Source organism: Hippocampus zosterae, chromosome 12, assembly GCF_025434085.1.
Source record: "Hippocampus zosterae strain Florida chromosome 12, ASM2543408v3, whole genome shotgun sequence".
NCBI lineage: Eukaryota > Metazoa > Chordata > Actinopteri > Syngnathiformes > Syngnathidae > Hippocampus > Hippocampus zosterae.
In genome coordinates this window covers 613,276-634,979 of record NC_067462.1, presented here as the reverse complement: position 1 = coordinate 634,979, position 21,704 = coordinate 613,276, and the positions used below count along the sequence as shown (strand labels likewise).

General features: G+C 56.5%; 2 protein-coding genes across 2 annotated transcripts; one reads left to right on the top strand and one right to left on the bottom strand.

The window, feature by feature from the left end:
- Positions 1-3,770: 3,770 nt before the first annotated feature.
- On the top strand, positions 3,771-16,245 carry lrch1 (leucine-rich repeats and calponin homology (CH) domain containing 1). The gene is given in 19 exon segments (XM_052082057.1): positions 3,771-4,193; positions 8,799-8,943; positions 9,076-9,202; positions 9,270-9,375; positions 9,557-9,693; positions 9,947-10,062; positions 10,357-10,447; positions 10,789-10,894; positions 11,061-11,170; positions 11,691-11,764; positions 12,106-12,195; positions 12,274-12,351; positions 12,653-12,758; positions 12,791-12,851; positions 13,276-13,389; positions 13,792-13,901; positions 14,135-14,272; positions 14,567-14,644; positions 15,372-16,245. Coding segments are annotated over 19 exon segments (2,271 nt in total). The 5' UTR covers positions 3,771-3,979; the 3' UTR covers positions 15,642-16,245.
- Positions 16,246-17,770: 1,525 nt separating this feature from the next.
- esd (esterase D/formylglutathione hydrolase) lies at positions 17,771-20,131 on the bottom strand. The gene is made up of 9 exons (XM_052082049.1): positions 19,960-20,131; positions 19,309-19,376; positions 19,133-19,221; positions 18,968-19,066; positions 18,764-18,888; positions 18,559-18,678; positions 18,290-18,388; positions 18,047-18,214; positions 17,771-17,929 (listed from the first exon to the last, which is right to left on the bottom strand). Exons 2-9 carry the CDS (start codon positions 19,374-19,376, stop codon positions 17,849-17,851), a joined length of 849 nt encoding a protein of 282 aa, XP_051938009.1. The 5' UTR covers positions 19,960-20,131; the 3' UTR covers positions 17,771-17,848.
- Positions 20,132-21,704: the final 1,573 nt, after the last annotated feature.

Sequence of the window (21,704 nt, the reverse complement as noted above, 5' to 3'; positions counted from 1 at the left end):
CCGGGCCGGGCGACGCTTTCACAGGCCCACCGCGGCGTTCCGTCTTTCCCAAGCCAGGGAGGAGCTTGGAAAATGAAACGCGAGAAGGGCCCGACGGCAGAGGCCAAAGAGGGAAAAACGCTATTCTTCTCCTTACTGGCAAGGCCGCGGCGCGGGCCCTTTGTTGTGGGGGCTTCTGCTTTTAACCCAAAACAGGTCCCGCCGGCCCGCTGTCGCACCAGCGCGCCGGTGCGTTTACATCACCGGGCTTGTGGGAGCCTCTCGCGACATTTCATTCTTTGCAACGTTTTCTGATGGGATAACGGGAGGGGCTTGTGAGTCCCGGCGGGTCAAAGGTCGGAAGGATATGCAGGCAAATTCAGTTTGCAGAGGTCCAAGATCGGGCTCGCCGCCCCCACTTTGAAAACCACCCATGAAAAAACAAAAACCAACCAAGACTGCTCATTTTCAGCCTTTCCCACAGTGTGCCGGCTCAGGAGCACATACCCCAACAGCCCCCCCACCCCTTTTTTTTCTTTTTTATAGCTGAAAGCGATCCTCCACTTTCTGCTTGGGATGTTTTCCGCCTTGTGAAAAGCCAAATCCTGACGATTTCATTTCAAAGCTATCCGTGAAAGGACGCATCCGGCCGGCTCTTATCTTGCTCACGAACCACGTGGCGTTCTAATGTGGAGTTATTAGCCGACACTTAGTGTGGAACACTTGACTGGCTTCTCTTTGGAGGCTCCATTAGCAAACGACGGGGCGCGAGCTCTGTTCGGGTGTTGAAAGCTTTGTGGCGTAAAAGTCAGCCCGGCTGTACGCCAAAGCGGCTTCCTTTGCGTTGGACTTTGACTTCAGTTTAGTTTGGGGCAGATTGCGGTGACAGCGAGGAGGGTGTGTCAAATCTTGGGGCCCATTGGACGGCAAATACGGGAATCCCGCTCACCGTGGCTGCGTTGCGATGTTGGCGATGGGCGGGGGGGTGCGCCGAGTCCGTTTGCAAACGACATTGAGCTTGAGGTCATGGGGTCAAGGATAGGGGCGTGCCGAAGGGTGCGCCTGCCTGGGTTAGAACTCAATCGCTTGTGCCAATGGCCTGATATTTGGCCTACAGCTCCCATTTCATGTTTTGGGGGCATAAATGTGCAATGTTGACGGTTTTGGCGGTCTGAGGATTCCAACACCAATTTAGCATGACACCGAGGGACTCTTTCAAGTCTCTTTCGGTGTCTCGCGACGGAGCGGCCGGCGGCAAAGTTACCTCCGGTCGGCCGGGACGGGCCCCGGCGAAGCCCCCGGGCGCCGCCGGAGCGCTGGGCCGGCCGGCCGGCGGTGTCGAGTTGCAGAGAAGAAGCCGCGCGCCCACGTGCTTGTCGGTGACCCCGCACACGCAGCAGATGTGGGCGAGATCAAGCCGCCGCGTAATCAAATCCTCCCCGTTCTAGCCTTAGCCATTAGCATAAATTGTCGGGAGAGAGAGAGAGAGAGAGAGACGGCCGGCCCTGATTAAAGGCCTTGTCACAGTCCATCGGCGTTCTTCCCCGTCCGCCGCCGCCGCCACGGAGGACACGTGAAAAGCGGGCCCAGAAAGAGACGGCGGCCGGGCTCTAATTCCAGGCCGGCTTTGAAATCAAAGCCGGGCGCATCGTCAGCCAGCTTTTTAGTTGCCTTTTTACGAGCGAGGCCACTTTCAGGGCTTTTAATGGGGGCTTCGTTTGGCCCGGCGGTGGCTTCTCCGAGGCTCCCGCGCAGGCCCGGAAAACCCGCAAACGAGTTTACTCGGGAGTCAATGTTGAAACCACCTCCCGAGCCTCCGCTTGAAGCCGTTTTCAGGGGCTACGCTTTGTACGTCTGAACGCTCTACGGAGGGGGTCAACGTTGCCATGTGAACACCCTTCGTGCCACCCGACTGCCCGGCCCCTCCCACTTTTCCATGCAGGTTGAACCATTGCACACGTCAAGAATAACGTGTCGTGTTTGTGACTCATTTTGAAGCGAGGCTGAAGTTCGGAGAGCGTCGCGAAGCGTATCGCGAAGCGTATCGCGAAGCGCATCGCGTTTCCAAGCGGCGGCGCCGTGGACACGACGCAACAGCAAGTGCTGTTGAAAAACAAACGCCGCGGCGTTTAAAAAGTGCAGCTAATAAGCTTCATTACACGGCCCGTTGAGTTGCTTTATTTGTCGACATCATGACAAATGCGCGCCGTGCGTTTTGTCCGCAACGGCGAAGATAAGTGTGGCCCTCGTTAAAACCATTTACGAGACTCACAAAAACAGAAACAACCTATTGTTTGTCCGCAGCGCGCTCGTAAACGTTCGAGTCGCGTCTCAATTTGCGCTTTCCGTCGGCTCGTTGACTGCCTTTTGTGGTTGGGTTGTTGTTTTTTTTATGTGTGAGAAAGCAGCAAATGCGACGGAAAGGCGTGGCGAGTCATGATGGATGGGTTATTAGTGATTTCATAAGTAGTGTTATTTGATCATGGCAGCAAATCTCACTTTGAAGGCGTCATTTGTGCCTTGCTTGGTCACATCCCAGCTGGATGACTGTCACGCACTCCACTCTGGAGTCCTACACGTCGGGAAAACGGTCGCTCGCCTCTTTTTATTCTTTGGCTTTGAAATCAATCAATCGGCAACTGGCGTATGGCGTTTCGGTGAGAGGCGGAAATACGGCAGGCCGCGACGCCGTCCGCTCGTATTTGACAACAGGGAAGGAAGCGCGCAAACACCTTGACAATTGGATGCACGTGGTCGGGGGGAAGAACTTGTTCAAAAAGAAATTCTATTGGCCTTCTGCGATCCAAGCGGGACCGTTTGATTATGGATCACAAGGGTGGCTTTCAGAAAGCGGGCTTGTTGTTTCACCGAGGCGTTCGCTCCTCACGGTCACCGTGAGACGGCTCAAAGGTCAAAGGTCAAGTGGCTCCAACGCTTGACAGAAAGCCCCCGTGCGGCAGGCGATCGCGTCCCCCAGCGCCGAGGTGCCCTCCGATTGAGTGTACGTTCGCGCTCACTTTTCGCAGGGCGAGTCCTGACGGAAGGGTCTTAGCGTGTGCCAGGAGGGGCGCGGGCAAATTTGCCTCGCCCTTCCTCTGTTTCCTTTCCGTCCTTGGGCCGTGTGCCGATGTGGTTTTCATGCCGTTTCCGTGTTTTCTTCGACTTGGAGCGACGGCGTTGGCGTCAGGCGGACTTGGTCAAGAGCCGCTGAAGTGAGAAAACGGTCACAAAGTGGCACCTTTGCGCCTGCTCAACCTTTCAAAGCTTTTAGCGCAGCTGCCGTGATCATTTAGTTCCCCGTTTACTTCTCTCGTAGTGACAGGCGAGTTTGGGCTCCCCCCCTCCCCCCGAAAAAAAAAAGAAAAACTCTGGGGTTTGAGCAAATGGCCTCTTCTGTCGGTGTTTGCTGGCATCTGCTGGACGGGTAGAACGTGACTTCCTTTATTGATATAAATAAATAAAAAACAAGAAAAACAAGAAACATTTGTTTTTCTTCTTCTAGCCCCTAATTTTGATGCTGTCGACAAATAAAAGATATCTTATTTGAGTCCCCATCCCAATTCTTTCAATTGACTTCAACAAAACGGAAGCGAGTTGACGGACACATTTAATCATATAACAGAGAGACCTTCGGACACGGTTGTGGAACGCAACCCCTGCGATGGAACCTTGAAAAGACGCTTCAGACAACACGCAGCGTCACACGCACACACATTCAGCCATCGACAAAGCGAGCGATGCCACTTGCATCCACTAGATGTCGCTGTCGGACAGGTTTCTGCGCTCCGTCTCGAGTTATTCAAGTAACGGTCGTGTGAACGAGGCACTTCCGCTCGTTTTATTTTGAAAGGGCGCAGAGCGGACGTGTCGCGGTTGTTTTCTGTTGGCCGTTGAGTTGGATGCGGCTCGCGCGGCATCGACGCGGCAGGAAGCGGACCGAGAGGCGGACAGCCACCGACGGCGAAGAGGCGGCGGCGGCAGCGGCGGCAGCGGTAGCAGCATGGCGACGCCAGGACCGGAGCCCCTCGTCGCCCAGCCGGCGGCGTCGCCTCCGCCCGGCCACAACGGCGGGCCCGCGCCGCCCAACAGCCGCGGCATGGAGCGAGCGCTGGAGGAGGCGACTTTCAGCGGCGCGCTCAACCTCAGCGCCAGGAAACTCAAGGAGTTCCCGCGGACGGCCGCCGGACACGACCTGAGCGACACGGTGGAGGCGGGTAAGCGTGCGGGCGCGGGCGCGGGCGGCGAGGGGCGAGAGGCGGGGGTGTTGTCAGTGATGTGGGGGTTCCCGTAGAATTCCCCCGGCGCTTCCTGCCTGTGACTGGCAAAGGCTCGTCAACGTCCACTGGGGCGCGCGCGCCGGCCGTCACCCCGGGAGGTCTGTGTCGTCATAAAGGCGCGTCAGGCCCACGCGCACTTTGCGTCCAGTCAAGTGCACGGACAGCTGTGGGCTTTGGGCCGTAGTGGCGTAGCGAGCTCGTTTGACGCCCGGGGTCAACTCTGTTCTTTAATGACCCGAAAAGGAGCTTGTCGACTGTGGATGAGGGCTGAACTTTTTCCAGCTCGATGCCCCTTTGACCAAACAAATTTTTGGGTGCCGGGGCTCGAATGACATTTGGAGCCCCCGAGATCCCAAGTCGTGCCCCTTCATCTCGAGCAAAGAGCCTATATGTGCGCAGGTAGACAAGCAAAACAAAACGTTGGTGGGGTGGGATGGGGCCTGTCAACGTGGCCGGCCGCCGCCCCCCTCCCCCCCCCCATTGAATGTCCGGCGCGTATAATTGGCCCGTCGACCCCCCACGCCGCCCTGCTTCTAAATAACGCGTTTGCCTAAATGCAATTGAATGTTTTGATGCACTTGCTTTTCAAAAGGATTCACGTGGTCCCATCAATGCCCAGCTATTTTTAGAACAGACCCACGCTGTGCAGTCGCAGCGACCGGACGGTAAAAATGCAGCCCAGCAGAGACTGCGGCGCAACTTGACTCAAAGAGGACAGCGGAGTGTAACATTGCAGGAACTGCGGGCCGTCATAGTCGCAAAGTACACTCTTTTGAGTTTATTGACGCAGACTCGGCGCACTGAAAGTGGATGCTGGAGTGGGATGATGCTAAATGGTTTTGGAGACTGCGGGGCACGATGAGGGAAGTGGACAACGGTTGGTGATATTGCAGCAAAGTAGAGACTCTGGGGTGTAATGATGTAGCATCCCGAGATAAGAAACCGCAACGGCCTAAGCTAACATTAGCCCATGTGTTCATTTTTGACATTTGTGGTCGTGGCTCCTGAACAGCATGCCGCCCCCCTACACCCCCATAACTGGCATGAACCCGCCGGCGACCGGTCTGAGCAGGAAACATTTGAACGGGGAGACACGCTAGCGGGTAGCCGGTTAGCCAGCTCGCTCGGCGGCAGTAAGCTAACCCCGAAGCGACGGGAAGTGGCCGCACCCCAGCTCATTGTTTTGTGGAAGGCATCCTTTCCTCCTCTGGAAGCTTTGGAAGCAGCTGGCGCTCGAGTGCAGCGCGCTCGGAACACAACATCTGCCCTTTGACGTGTTTTGGCACCAAAAAATAGAAAAAGATTTTCCTTAACGGTCGTAAGGGACGCGGTGGTGCTAAGAGCTTGAGGTAGGGCGTTAATAAGTTGGCGACAGAATCCATTTGATTGCATGAATAATGTTCAAAAAAGAATCCATAAAATCTGACCTAAAATTTGGCAGGGTTTTTTTTTTTGTGCTTGAATTGCTTAATCAACTTCAGCCCTGATTAAAATGATCCAATACGCAGTCATCAAGTAAGCTATTTAAAAGATTTGTCATTTATTTAAAACAACACATTTTCCATGTAATTGGGAGTAGGGTGCCAGAGCCCTGGTGGTGGTTAGCATTTTTGCATATTTTGTTTTTGTAAATAACATGAGTTCAGCAGCTAACTCCTTTACATCCTCGCAGGGGGCTGCCCCCCCCCTCACCTTTCCACTTGCTGTCCACTGAAAATGACATCACTGTTGATCCCTGAGCATCTATCTATCCATGTATCCATCGATCTCTGGAAGTGACTTCTTTTCATATTTGATGGCAAAAATAGCCACAAGATTGCCTGCACGAGATATCGCGAGGGCTCCGGTGAGATTTGGAGACTCGGTATGTTTCCAAGTGCTTCTGCGTTGAGCTCTCGGGGAGCTCAACAAAAGCCAGGGGGGAAAAAAAACGCATGGCAAAATGAATTGCACACTGCCGATGTGAGATCTATTTTGGGATGTTTTGCATCCCATCGGAGCATCCGAACGGAAAGCGACGCTGGCTGGCTCGCGGATTTCACGTGCGAGACTGAAAGACTGAAAGACCACATTGTCTCTACAACGTCTCCCAATCTGACAGACACCAAATCCTTTTCAATAAATAAACTGGAGCAGTCGCTCCACTCACCAAATGTAGGCCAAAATCAACTGCGCACATACGCACACACACAATTAGACTCTCTCATGGCGTATTTTTTTCGGCTTATGGCAATCCACAGCGAAGCTCACGGTAGCGTAAATGAGCATTATCACGCTCTCACACACACACACACACACCCCCAGGAAGCAGACTTGCCATGTCCTTCTGGAGACATTTTGGTGGGTCTCCTCCTCATAGACAAGAGGAGCAAATGTCCCCTTTTTGGCTGAATTTCCAACGCTTGCTTTTGACGGAGCCGTGCGAACAACCAGAGTCACCCGAGAATCGCCGACGTTTTGCGTCCGTCTTTTCAGGCATGGCCGCTTGGCACCTTTTTGGGGAGTCTGCTCGTGATGGAGCGAAATTCACGAGGCAATGTTCAACAAGCTTCGCAAAATTGTATTGTATTCATCATGTGATGACACCCGCAGCTGACATTTAGTGGAGTGGTTCTTTTGCTTAGCTACCGTAGCACGGGAGCGCTACATACATGACACCCCCCCCCTGCCCCCACCCCACTGACCCACATTTTACTTAGCCTTCAGCAAAGTGTGTGTGTGTGTGTGTTTTGACACATTTGTTGAGGCCCCCGTTTGATCGTTAATCCTGTTCATTTCTGTCTGGTCTTTTTCACGCCTCATCCTGGTTTGTGCAGCGTGTCCCTTTCAGACTCCGGCAAGCTAACGATGCCAGCTAGACCGCCCCCCCCCCTCACACACACGAAAAAAAAATTAGAACAAAGACATAGCGAGCGCCACCGATCTTCCTCTCGCTCTCTTTTCTCCTCATCCTACTTTTTCCCGGCTGGCAGGCCAAAGTGGGACGGGGGAGGAATGACGGCGGGCCACCGAGGAGGCTTTGGCCTCGCAAAGCGCCGCCGAGAAGAAAGCCTTGATTTTTGGCATTTTCAACTTCATTGACGGCGTCAGGAACCTCTCATGTTCAACACACACACTTGTATGAAAAGGTCAAGGCCTTGCAATGCTCCTCCCGAAAGCATCAAAGACCCCAATCGGAAGCTCAAGTCCGCAATTGCCACGCCCGACGCTCTTGAAAGCAACCAGACAAGCGCGAGCATTGTTGTGACAACTCGTCTTGAGAACGGCAGAGACCCCCCCCCCACCCCATGCTCATTGCTGCCATCCCAACACGCAGCCCGTTTTGAGGCAGCCCGTTTGTTTTCACGGGCAAGACGGGTGTCTTTGATGAAGTGGCGTTCCAAAGACTCCATCCCGATGTGCTTGCGTCACGTTCGCTGGTCTATGTTTAGAAATTGGACAAAGTGCAAATATGCGGCTCGGTGCCCACGCACGCACGCACGCACACTGGTGCTGACACACATTTTCACTGGCACTCATGCGAGCAGACCCACTCTCTCTCTCTCTCTCTCGCTCTCTCTGGCTCACGCAGCCAGTCTGCTCTTGTTTCAAAAACGCTCTCGCATTGGGCCACGGTGTTGTTTTATGTGTCCTTTTTTTTGTGGGGGTGGGGGGTCATGTGACCACGGGAGGACGACGCTTGGCCTGTAGTCGATGCTGACGACGTAGCGGTCGCTCGCCGCCGTCTCGCGTGATGCCCCCTGCTGGGGCCTTCAAACGTTACCGCGCGTTGCCAAACTGCAGCCGCAGATGTTTGGGTGCGTGTACGTGTGCGTTTCCTATTTTGGACAAAGGGGAAACCGGGACAGAGCCCTCTTCCGGAACCGTATCGGGAAGGAACTTTGGGACGGAATTTTCTAGCCACTGTCAAAATGCCTGCATGGAAACCGTGGGATTGTGGGAAATCGCGGAAAGGGTCGCCGTCTTTGCGTGAATGAGTGTCCATAGAGAACAACATCGAGCGTCATTAAAACAAAACAAAACAATGGTTCCCTGGAAGTAAATCTTCCCCAAGCAAAATGTGCCATTTTCTTTTGCGCAGAAGGATGATGTGATGTGATGACGAAGGACGGCGTGTTGTTGCACTTTTGCTGGAGTCTCTTATTATAGGGAGGAGTCTTGCCTTTTTCCTCAGGATGCAGCTGCCACACACACACACACACACACACGCACACACACGCACGCAAGGCGGCTTTTACACTCGGCCCATACGTGCTGACCTTTGCAGAATTGAAAAGGCAAACGCCTCTGCCACGTGTGTCACCCAAAAGAGTGGGTGACACGCGTGGCAGTTCAAGTGGGCAGAGGAGCTTCATTTAGCCAAAAGCGGCATCTACGCGTTCACTGCCGGCCGTTTTCAAAACAGCCCGCCGCCGTTTGAGTGCGCTCCAAGTGAGCCGTTAAGTCGGGCCGCAATCCACATCGGCGCCGAATCGTCCGAAAGAGAAAAGTGGACTCCCAAGTTCTTGTTTGACTGAAAAGGGCTTTCTTGTTTGGTTTCAGATCTGTCCAAGAACCGACTGTCGGACGTGCCCTCGGAAGTGTGCCACCTGGTGGCCTTGGAGAGCCTCAACTTGTACCACAACTGCATCAGGAGCATCCCGGACGCCGTCATCGGCCTGCACTCGCTCACCTCGCTCAACCTCAGGTACGCCAAACATCCATTTGAGCGGACGCATCCATTTTTTTTACCCGTCTTGCGGGCGCGAGCGTGTCCGAACGACCTCCCGAGATGCCACCTCCCGCGCCAACGTCGGCATGGGCGCTTTTGTCCCGTCAGTCGCAACCAGCTGAGCTCGTTACCGGCCTGCTTGTGCGCCCTGCCGCTGCGCGTCCTCAACGCCAGCAACAACAGACTGGCCAGCCTGCCCGAGAGCGTCGGACAACTCCGCCGCCTCATGGAGCTGGTGCGTGCCCCGCCCCCGCTCAAAACAAAACAAAACAAAGAGAAGAGCGTTTTGTCTCCCCCTGCAGGACATCAGCTGTAACGAGCTGACGAGCCTCCCGCGACACATCGGCCGACTGCGGGCGCTACGGGAGCTCAACGTACGTCGGAACCTGCTGTGCGTCCTTCCGGAAGGTTGGCCCGCCGCGGAACGCGTCCGTCCGTCCGTCGTCCTGACCATCGCGCGATGCCGACGCGGAGCCACTTCTTTTGTGCAACTATTTCAAATGACGAGCGCTTGCCGTTAACGCGACACGACGGCGTCCTAAGTTTAGCTGGGCCGAAGGCTAACGCCGCCGCCGTGGCCCGCCCGCAGACCTGGCCGACCTTCCTTTGGTCAAGTTGGACTTCTCGTGCAACAAGGTGTCCGCCATCCCGCCGGGCTACCGGAGGATGGCGCGGCTGCAGGCCCTGCGCCTGGAGAACAACCCGCTGCAGAGCCCGCCGGCGCAGGTACCGCCGCCGTCGTATCTCCAGATAGCTTTGAGACCGGTGCTCCAAGTTTGGGGGATCTTGGGACTCCAGCCTTGTTATTTTGGGACTTTGAATTTTGCGACAAGAACCTTCCCTCTGTGTACTAAAGGCTTCTCTCAAGACCAGCCCCTTCCGCTGGCTTTGAAGCACTCTTTTTTTTTTTTTGACCCCTTCCCTTGGGGCCAGGTCCTTCTATGGGTATAAATGGCGTCCTTTCCTTTTCCCCCCTCAGATCTGTCTGAAGGGCAAAGTTCACATCTTCAAGTATCTCAGCATGGAGGCGTCTCGCGGCGACAAGTTGGCCGACGCCCTCTACCTGCCCGCCATGGAGCGCCTCAGTCTCATGCGGTGAGTTGCGTGTTGGGAAACGAACGGCAACGTTGTCCAACAACGAGCGTTCCTTTTATCGGCGCCGGATGCTCGATCTTGGTCGACGGCGGCCATCGTCGATGCTCGTGGACGGCCGCTGTGTCAGAAATGTGAGGAAAAAAAATGAAGAAAGGCCCCCCTCAAATATTGAACTTGAGATCAAATCCCTGAATTCAAATGAGTTCCAAAAATAAATCCCTTCCTGATCGGGCTCAGAGAGCAAAGCGAGAGAGAGAGAGACAAATGTGCTTCAATGTGTGTGTGTGCGCGCAGTGTGGACGACACGACGGAGCAGCAGAGGAAGCGGGACAGCGACTCTGGAGTCGGCAGCGACAGCGGAGAGAAGAGGCTCTCGGCAACGGAGGTGCGTGGCGACAGACGTGACGGACGGCGGCGCTTCCGAGTTGTCATGCGGGGAGGGTGATGCCAGTTGACTTTTTTCCTCCTGAAAACGAGTCAAACCAAAAGACGAGAAGGATCGCATCCGACGCACGGGTGTCGATGCGGGCGCCGCAAAGCGCTTTCCGGAACAGCCCGTGTCCAACGCGGACGATAATCCAAGCGGCGCCACCTTGGCTAAGGGCAACGACTCGCAGTCTCCTTACTCGAACACCATTCGTCTGTTTTTCAGTATTTCCTTTTGATTGACAGAATGTGTCCCAATGTGACGAGTGGCTCTCACGCGACGTTTCCGTGTGTCGGCAGCCGTCGGATGAGGACACTTTGATTCTCAACGCACCCATGAGTCACATCACGGAGGAGGACGGCCTGGCCAAAGACGACTCCCACCAACGCGTGGGCTCCCCGACGGGTAGGTGCCACACCCAAATAGGCCCCAAGCGGGTCGGCGACCAAAGCCCCTTGCGCACGTTGATTGCAGAGATTGGCGGGGGGGGGGGGGGGGGTCCTGCAAAGTGGCAAGCAACGGGGCCTCGGCTTTGGCACGACCTTGAGCTGGTCTCTCGCCTCCCGCGCAGATCCCGGCTGGGAGGCGGCGCGGCGGATGGAGGAGAGCCCCGGCGAGGCGCCGAGGGAGCGGCCGGCCCGCCGGGACCCCGCCTCTGCCGGCTTGGTGGGCTGTGGCAAGGTGAGTCCGCCGCCCGAGAAAGGGGAAGGCCTCGGGCACGTCACCTCTTCTTTTCCCCCCCGCCCAAAAAAACTAAACATTTGGGCCGTCCCAGCCACCAAAGTCCAAAATGTTGCCATTGAAACGGACTCAGCAAAGTCAATGTTCCACATGTTGCGTCTGAAAATCTTGCCCCGACAACAAAACGACACGGCGACACAGTCCCACCCCCTGGCTAATATTCCCGACGACTCTTCCGCTTTGCCCTTCAAAGCCGACGCGGGTCGAGAAAAAGGCAGCGACGTTTGGCCAAGAAAGTCAAAGGTTGCCGTCGGCAACAACGGCGGGGGAAGGCAAAAACTGCTGGCCTCCCACAGCCCCTTTTTGATTTGGAATTGTCTTTTGGGGGCCACGGCCTTTTTGCCAACAATTGTCTTTTGGTGGCAACATTTTGCATTCCTTGTGGAAAAATGGCCTTTTGGGGCTTTTTCTTTGGGAGCAGACGTAGACTTGACATGGGCGCCGCGCGTTGGGCTTTCAGGGCCGGACGACGGTGACGGCGGCCGACTTGGACGAGCCCTTGAGGATCGACAAAGACGCGCGCTGGACGTCAGAGTGAGAAACTTGCTTTCCCCCATCTTTAAGGCGAACCATGCAAATGCTTCATTTGGAGATTTGTTTCAAACAAACAAACAAAAAGCAATTCCTGCCACGGGGGCTCTGAAAATGGTGGCATTCTTATTGGCATCTTTCAAATTCAAAGAGATTCTTGTCATATTGGCCCTTTCATCCTTCCATTTTTACTGTACGTGGGGGGAGGGGGGGTGGGAGCTTGGCTGGCTTGGAGTACGCTAATCCCCCGTCGCCTCGATGTCAATGTTTGGATCGAGATTCTTCCTCGTGTCCTTTCCCGTCAACGATGATGCCAAAGGCGAAACGCGTGCTCATGGCCGCAGGTCGCGGGTGACGGGCGACGACGGCGGGCCGCGCTCGGACGCCGTCGACCGGCCGAAGGAGGCGGCCGAGCCGCCGCGGGATCCCGGCAGGTCGGCGCCGCCTGGGCTCTTTTGTCTTTTGCGTCCCCCAACTCCTTTGCGGAGGTGACCCTGCGCCTGCGCTTTCAGAATCCACTTGGAGCAGGAGGACATGTGCGGCGTGCGACTGTACCCCGTGGAAACGATCCCGCCGGAGCGCGCCCTCAAGTAAGTCGGCCCCGCCGGATGAAGTGCGCGTGGGTTTGCCGGCCTCGGCCGTCTCTCGGCGTCCAGGATCAAAATGTGTATTTCCTCTTTTGGCTGCTGCAAGTACAACATTTCTGGTGGAATGACCTTGAAATTGTTGCCGCGCCGGCCTGAGCCTTTTGTGGCCTAAGGTGGCACTTTAGTGAGTTTAGTTGTGGGTGAGCGGGCTGTGGACGAGACGGTTTGTGGCAGAAACGCCCAAAACAAGCCTGCTTTTTGTGAAGCAAACTCGGCTTTGAACGCGACTCTTTGTGTCCTGCAGCGGGCAAGACAGCGGCGACGATGACGACGACGACACCGTACCAAAGGTAACGCGCGCACCACTTGAGTCTTCTTTATGAATGGTGATGTGGGTGAATCGGCGCTTCGTTTTTTCACCCCAACCTTTGTGCCCCCGTAGCGACCACAGCGTTCTCCGGGCAGTCTGTCCAGTGGCCCGTTTGGACTGAAACCTCGCTCAGGTGAGTTGTCGTGGCAAATCCGGGTCGTCTCGGATCGCGATCGCCAGCGTTTTGACGCCACGCTTGTTGTCTGCGCTGCAGTAAAGTCGGAAAATGGGAGCTAACTGTGCTAATTGCTAGCTTGGGCCGCCGAACCGCCGCCAATGCGCTAAGCGTTTAGCATCCGAACACCAAGCGCGGCGGCTTAGCCGCGCGTCTGTGGGCCTTTTCTTTGCTTAGCACGTAACCTGCCGCTCATGAAGCTAACGTGAATCTTTTGTGCTTTCTTATGTGTGTCGTCTCGTTTTGTGGCCTCCCGTATTGACGTCTTGTGCCCCCCCCGTCCCCGCCCCTGTTTGACAACATTGTTGCAATGATCCGCCGCATGGACCTTTACCCACCATGCACGTGTATGCACGCACCCCCCCACCCTTCCCGATTGCAGCCCCATCCTCTCTTCCCTGCTCGCCCCCTTCCTCCCCCGCCCATCTCTCGCAGGGCCCGCCCCTCTTTGGAGGTTTGCGCCGTAGCCGGGGCGACGGAGGCGTGCCGGAGCGCGGTAGGTTTCGGGCCCCGGCGGCGTCTCGAGGGCCCCGCATTTGTTGCTTTGACCGACGTGCGGCCCTTGGCTCGGTAGGGGCCACCGCGCGACTAACGGAGGCCCAAAAGCGATGGCTCGCGCACGCCAACGTCCGAAATGATCCTCGCGCTTGTTTTGACGTCAATGGCATCACCATCCGGGGCCTGGATTTCCATGTCCGCAAAGGACATTTACAAAGTTTTCTGCACCACCTCAAACAAAAAATGAGCGTGTCGATGCTTTCTCAAATGCGGTTTCCCCAACATTTGCCGCGGCCTAACCGAGCCATGGCGGGAAAGCGGCGGCGCGCTCGGGCCGCTGGAAAATTCAACGCGGCTTCTTTCTTTTTTCCCTCCTTTCCTTTGCGTACTCGCTGCTCAGTGTTCCTACGCAGCCACAAGAGTGCGGAGTGTGTGGACCCGCAGTTCACCATGAGGAGGAAGATGGAGCAGCTGAGGGAGGAGCTGGAGCTGATGGAGCAGCTCCGAGACGTAAGCAATTTTGCTTTTTGGGGCGACGTTGGGGGGGCCATTTGTCATTTGGGCCCGAAAAGACGCGGGAAGTCTGCCCGTTGGAATTGACGATGACGAGCCGGCAGAAAAAGCGGGCGCTTGCCACAAAATGGCCACCGATTCAAAATTCCAGCGTCACGTCAGGGTGGAGCCAGGGCGGCGGCTCTCAAGTAGTTGAGGCTGTTTTGTTTTTCTTTTTGTTGCGGAAACAGAGCATCGAGAGCCGGCTGAAGTTGGCGCTTCCCGACGACCTGGCCACCTCACTGATGGACGGCGTGGTGCTTTGCCACTTGGCCAATCACATTCGCCCGCGCTCGGTGATCAGCATCCACGTGCCCTCGCCCGCCGTGGTAGGCCCCGCCCCTCCGTCTCCGTGTCTGCGTGCCGCTTGGGGATGGAACGATTCCCTCACCTCGCCGTTCCTCCTTTCCATTTGATTTTGGGCCACAGTTGACGACGGCGAGCTGCGTTCTTGCCACTTTGTTTGCGCGACAACTCGACACGCATATCCAGTGGACCGTTCGTTATCTTTACAAATCCCTTTGGCGTGAAAAATGCATTTGGACTGTTGGGCTTTGCGAGGAATGGTTCCATCCCTGGCGCCGCTCCTTTGGAAGCCTTTGCTGACATTTCTGCCGCCACAGCCCAAACTCAGCATGGCCAAGTGTCGGCGGAACGTGGAGAGCTTCCTGGACGCCTGTCGCAAGATCGGCGTGCCCGAGGTAAGGCCGCGCGGCGGCACGCAAACCGCCCACCTTCTCAAGTCGGAATGGGGCGTGGCCCCAGCCCTTCGACTCGGGCTCGGAAGGCCGGCCGCATTTCCGACTTGGAAACGTCCCCGTTTGTCCACCGAAATGCTCCGCTTCTAGCTTGTGCGCTAACTGGCCGATCGCTGGCCACATGCTAGCCGCGCTAAGCCGCCCCCTGCTAGCACGCCGCTTGCGCCTCTGCTGGCGCCGCTTCCACTGCCACTCGAGAGACCACTCCAATAAGGAAGGCACGGGCCAATCAGATTGTCGCACGTCGGCAGCAGACGCTCTCATGTGATGCTAACGCTGCTATGCTGCCTTAGCCGCATTGGGAAGGGGCGAGCGGGGGTTCCCTTCTGCCCACCGCGGCCACTTTTGGACCCGTTTCCACCGTCCGTCGCATACTCCTGTGCTAGCTTGCTGCAAAGTTGCCGCTCGCTGGCTGGCCCGCCTCTCCTCGCCGGTTGCATCGGGACGAGCAGGAGGTGGCGCTCCTCCTCCTCCCGATCGGCATCCCCCGCCGGTCACCGTGGTTACGCCCTAAGCTCTGTTGCCGTGGTTCCTGACTCGCCGTTTAACCTTTTGCCTCTTCTTTCCCTTTTCGCTCTCCGCCTGGATTTTTCCACCTTTTCGTCGTCTTCTTTGTCTCTCCCCCCCCCCCCTCACCATTCCCAACCCCCCCTTCTCCTGCGACCGTCAGCGTTCTCTGTGCTCCCCCTATGACATCATCCAGCGCCGCCTGCCGCCCCTGTGCGCCACCGTCAGCACGCTGGTGTGCGGGCAGCCGCCTCCGGGGAAAAAAGCCGCCGCTGCGGCCCCCCCGTCGCCACCGCCACCAGACTCGGTCTCGGTGACCACTCAAACCCCGCCTCCGCCCCAGTGGCGGTGGGCCCTGATTGGCTGTAGCCTAGTTCACGTCCTCTGCCTGCTGGTGCTCTTTGCCGCCTACGCGTGGAGCCATCTGACATAACCGCGGCGCCGGCTGGCGAGAACCCCCCCCCACCCCTGCCCCCAGGAGCGCACGCTTCTCATACGTGCACCATTCCAACCGGAAGAGGAAGCAAACATCCCCCTGAAAGCGGTTGCGAGTGGCGGGCTTTTTTGGCCAAACGTGGTTCCCGCTCGCAACCTCGTGAAGCCGTTGGTCTTTGAGCGCAGGCCCGTTTCCCAGCGGAGGCTCCAGAGGCGCTCCCGAGCTGCGTTGGCCTGCGCAATTTCTCCGTTCGGCGGTCCGCTCAATCCAACGCGGCCCTCAAATTTCAGCCGGCCGTCCGACGTACGTCTCCCGCGCGCGTTATCTTCCCGCAGAGGCAAAGCTCATGATCCCCTGAGCTTAGCATTTAGCCTGGGCGTCTTCTCTCGCTCCCTCGAGTAGGTTTCACGAACGGCTTCCGTTTGAAGAGGGGACGTACGTGTTTGAGCTTTGTTGTGTCCTTAAAAACGATCCGGCAGACTTTGACGTTGCTCAACAAAGCGAGCGCATTTCACCGTTATGTTGAGCTCATTGGTAAACTGTTGTTGCCTTGGTTGTGTGCTTATTGTTTTATTTGTAGTTAGATTGGGTGGGTGCAGTTTGGACATTGCGTATTCATGTCGGTTTCAAACTGGGGCCGGGGATTCAAATTTTGAATGTTTTGATGCGGCTCGGGTTGGGCTTTTCCAAGCAGGCGATGAAAAGTGGCCTTCGGCTTTGAAAAGCAGGCCAGAACACTCGGCGCCACCTTCGCGTTTGATTCCATTTTGCGTGTGCGTGCGTGTGTCGCACGCGCGCCGCCTTTGCTTTTGCAGGACAAGTTGTGCCTGCCGCAGCACATCCTGGAGGAGAAGGGCCTGCTCAAGGTCGGCGTGGTGGTGCGGGCCCTGCTGGAGCGCAAGACCGCCGCCGCGCATGGACCCGGACCTGGACCGGGACTGCGCACGTGACGGCGCGGCCCCGCCCGCAGCTCACTCTTAACGTTAAGTTTGCAGCTGCAGACCCCCCCTCCCTGGACTGCTTTTGAACTCAACACTGTGCTGGCTTGTTTGTGAAAGTCACCTTCCCGCCACTCGGCTGGATGGATTTCCCATCCATCCGGGCTAAAGAAAAAAAAAGTCTCAATTTTTGAACGCAAACAACTTTCAGTGGCAGCGTTTGTATCGAAAGGACAAGCCAAGTCGATTTCTAACGGGACTTTGAAGATGATCAACTATTTTGGACAAGTCTATTTTTATCCTCATTGTTTGGAATCATGGGGGTGGGGGTGTCTTTTTTTGCCGAGCTGCTTGCAGCATCTCTGTGGCCTTTTGGGCGGGCCTCACGCGGGATGGCTCAACGTGATTGGCTAATGCTGCTAATTGGAGCCTGGGGGGCGACGCCGCCTCCCTTTCGCTTTTGACGGGATGCGCTTGGGCCCAAGCGTCCATTCTTTTTCCCTTTTGGGGGTCACGCGGGGCAGTTGAGCGCTGATGCCACCGTTTGGCCACGTTGACGCCATTTGCCGGTCGGCGTCGCCTCAAAACTGCCGATTTCAATGGCGAGTATTTTGAAAGCGGCGTGACATAGACGGCAAGAAAAACAAAGGGACAGTTTTGCGCCACTTTCACTTTTCTATTTATCATGTGGGCTTCTCTTTTATTTGGCATTTCTTTTGAAGGTGATGCAAATGGCAATGTTTATTTAAAAGAACAAAACATGAACCCTACAAGTGTAAATATCTCAAATATTCTGATGCTTATCGTTTTGTTTTTTAGAAATCCGCCGCCAAGCAAGCGTATTTGAAACATTTTGATGGTGACCTCGGGTTTTTTTTGTTCTTTTGCATGAAGTCCCTTTCATCCGCCTTAACTGCTGTGGAGCTTCTTGGATCTACAAAAAGTGTTTTTTTTTTTTCCACCAAAAGTTTAAAAAAAAAAAAACCAAAGCCTGCATTGTATCGTCGCTCTTTTTCCACTTGTCTGCACCAACTCGGTCACAACTTCTCCAAACGAACAAGAGGCATTGTCCGTTTGTCTGTTTGTTTTTTCGCCCTTTTCCAACTTTCCAGGGGGCGCCACCCAGTGAGTTCCCAAGCACGCTGCGCAAAAGGTGTCGGCACCTTGACCTGCCGCGAATGAACGCACTCAACCAAGAAGAAGTGAGGCCTTTTTTTTTTTTTATTGCGTGGACCAGGGGGACATCGCAAAGCGCCACGCCAGCGCTCAGGCGTTGAGGTACTTGGCGTGATGCTTGATGTGGTCGTTGATGAAGGAGTAGATGAAGAAGTAGCTGTGGTCGTAACCCTGCGGGAGAGACGCGCCCATGAAGGAATTGGATTGGAGGAAATCCATCCGCCACGTGAGCCGCTTGCGACACCCTCGACCCGTTGCGACGAGCGTCGAAGCCGGCGGGCTACTTACGGGCTGCAGGCGGAAGACGACGGGGATCTTCTTGTCGGAGCAGACGGCGATCAAGTTGTCGGGCAGCAGCTGACTGGCTGACAGGAACTGGTCGTCGCGGCCCTGGTCCAGCAGGATGTCCAGCGGCGGGCCCGCGTAGCACGAAGCCAAAACGGTGGCGTCGTAGGCCTGGGCAAGGGGGCGGGGGGGGGGGCGCAATTTCACTTCAAAGTCCAGTCGGTGGCTCCCCACCAACCCGTTTACCTCCCAGGCAGCGCGGTCGGGCCCCAGGTAGGCGGCAAATGCCTTCTGCCCCCACAGGCACTGCATCGGGTTGCAGATGGGGGCGAACGCCGACACGGCCTGCGAGAGACGGCCGCAAACGGCGTGAGAAGGCGGCGCTGCTGAAAAGCCACAACTTGAACTCCAACTTAGCCTGCGCGCCCCCCCGCCCCATCTGACATTTTGCGGAGCCAAAATAAAGGCTTCTTTCAAAGTCGAGCGGCTGCATTCTCCCGCGGCGGCGACGCCACCTTGTACTTCCCGGGGTTCTTGAGGGCGCAGATGAGCGCCCCGTGGCCGCCCATGGAGTGGCCGCTGATGGACTTCCTGTCGGGGTCGGCGGGAAAGTTGTCCTCAATCAGCTTGGGCAGCTGAGGGCGGCGCACACACACACAAAAATGGAGCAATCACGGTGCTGCTTTTTTTCGAAGGCGGCATTCAAGGCCCGTGGCTCACCTCCCGGGTGACGTAGGAGTACATGCGGTAGTTGCTCTTCCACGGCTCCTGGGTGGCGTCCACGTAGAACCCGGCGCCGGTGCCCAAATCCCAGGCGTCGTCCTCGCCCTCCACGCCGCAGCCGCCTGCAAGCCACAACGGACAAAACTCGGCAAGGACGGCCGCGCTTCAAACACCCGAGCGCGCGCGCGTGCGGGCGCCTACGTGGGCTGGTGTCCGGCGCGACCACCATGATGCCGTTCTCGGCCGCAGCCAGCTGACTTCCCGCCTTGGTGATGAAGTTCTGCTCGCTGCACGTCAGACCTGCGGGATGCAACGGGACCCTCAAAACACAAAACCCACGCCGACGAAGCGAGCTCGGGTGCCCACCTGAGAGCCAATACAGGACGGGACACTTGTGCGTCTCGGCTTTGGGCGGCAGGAAGACGGCAAACTTCATTTTGCACTTCAGCTCCGCGCTGCACCCCACAAAAAAAAAAAAAAAAGAACATGAAGAAGAAGAAGACAAATCCAGGAAGGAGGCCATCAGCTCGCTCGGCCTTCACCTGTCGTGTTCAAAGACCTTCTGGAAACCTCCTGCGCACTTGTTGGAGGACACCTGAGTGAGCGCCATCTGGCGGTGGAACAGAACGGCATGGTTGGGGACAACAATGGCAGAAACAGTTTGCGGGGCAAATCCCATTCGAAAACTGCCATCGGTGTACCGCGGTGGCGTTCCCGCGCCTGCTTTTTGTCCAATGCCTTCGGTCGGGGTGGAGGACCCGGGGGAGTGGGGGGGTTTCAGTGATGTATGGGTGAGAAACTTAGTCTACAAAGGCAGGTTGGGGCCCTTTTCCAAAGTCCCATTGAACAAGTGGCACGAGCGATTCAAAGTCGCGCTTCATGCTCGCGCAAACCCACGAATGGAGGCAAGCGGCGACGCCAATAGAAAAGCCACGCCGGCGCCGAACTGTCGAGATACATTTGCGGAACGTGGTCAGCGTCGAATTTCGCCGACTGCCAAGTTTGACTGGTCCAAAAGCAGTAAAACGCTGAAAAACGCCATGTTTTCAGTGCGAGTGTCGCGCGGACCGGGCGCGAAGACGGGAGGCGTTGCACAAAAAAACAAAACAAACCCCAAGTTAGCTTCTTGTGCGAATGACAGTCTCGCTGCTCGATCACGTCCGACTTTGATTTTTCATTTGCCCGGAACGTACCTTGCGAAAAGGCAGCGCTTCCGTCGTTGTCGTCCGCGTGCGGATTCCAAACGTCCGCTTTTAGCTTTTAGCGTTGCTAAAAGCTGCCCCGGTCCAAAAGTCGCAGTGCGTGCCTTGGGGTGACGTCATCACGTCAAGCAACTGCACCGCCTCAATGCAGCGTGCGTGAAATGTCACAGCTTTATAAATATAGACCGCAGTGTTCGTTAGCATTATTGACATTAGCGGGAGTAGGATTTGTTTTATTTTCCGTGAGTGAGAGGCCTCGATGCCACATGCACCATCTTCAACGGCCACAAGTGGCGCTGCGCTGAAGCGACGGAGCCACGACGGTGCATGCGGACCAGCTTTCATCCACACGAGGGCGCCATAGGATGAAAAAGAAAGTTCCCGGTGGACTTGCTCAATCCGAGTCAAGCAGCCTGGCCGGAGGAGGTCATCCCAGTTGGCACACGCGAAACCGCGCCAACGTTTTTGCCCCCCTCATTTTTGAGTTTCAGGTGTCAACCAAAGTTCGAGTTTTAAATCAGCCTTGAAAACCGTGCCTGTGAAACGCTAACTTGAAACCGTACCCCCTGGGGGCTTGTATTTTCAAGCCCCCGGTCTCGGTAACGCTCGCACACTTCCGGGTGACCATGGTGGAGGGGGCGGTGCCTTGTGCGTTAGCCATTGACAAGCTGAACATCGGCATCCGGCCACCAATCACGATCGCCGCCGGGCAGCTCGGAGGTGGCGGCGGTTGCCGCGGCAACGTGCTTCGGCCATTTTTAAACGCTCGCCCGCAAACACTAACACGTGCTCCGACGCGCTGGATTCATGCACGAGAGCGCGCACACACGTAAACTCATCGGTGTCAAAGTCAGGTCCCGGAGGGCCGCCGGCCCGCATGTAACACCCATGCAAACTCTCTTGGTGTCTCTCTCTCTCACACACAAGTCACACGCTCGCGCGCACGCGCAGGAATGGAGCGTTTGAGCCTTTCATTAAGTTGGACTTTAGTGTTCCGAGTGGCGCAGAAGATTGGGGTCGCTCGTGACGTCGAGAAGAATCAAGTCGGCAAAGTTGCCATCAGGACAAGAAAAAAAACGGCTCAAGTGCAACGCAAGACACTGGACGGCGAAATCCCAGCGACGGCCGGCAGGTGAGCCAGACCGGCCAGAACCGAGTCGAGGTCGGCGCGGCTCGGTGATCCCGGAAGCTCACGATTGGCTTTTCCGTTTACTTATCGGCTGTGACGGGTCGGCGGGCCCGATGCCCTCTCGCTGTTGCCACGGTAACTCATGCACGCGCATCACACACTCGGACGCACACGAACGGCGCGCGCGCCGATGAGTCACCCGAGGCACCTGATTGACAGATGGTATTTGGAGATCGTCGGAGGGGCAGAGAGAAAGCGGCGTGATAAATGCGCGCGACGGCTTCGAACCTTAGCCAACCTCCGCGGCGCCGCTCAAAACGGAGAAGAATCGATCATATGCATCAATTCGAGCGACTTTTTGCACAGACGTCGTTTGTCCCACGTTCGTTTGGCAACAAGCCCCAGTCAGGAGGCGAGTCGAGAGAAGCAACGCGAGCCACAACAATTTGTCCAAACGCGGCGCGCCCCGCCTGCCGCCCGCAGACGGCCCGGACGGGCACCTCCCACGAGGGCGTACGGACGGAGGCCCAAAGCATTCCAAATCATTTTGGAGGGGGGAGGGGGGAAATAAGTTCATTGAGTGACGTGCTTCTCGGGCAAACAATTG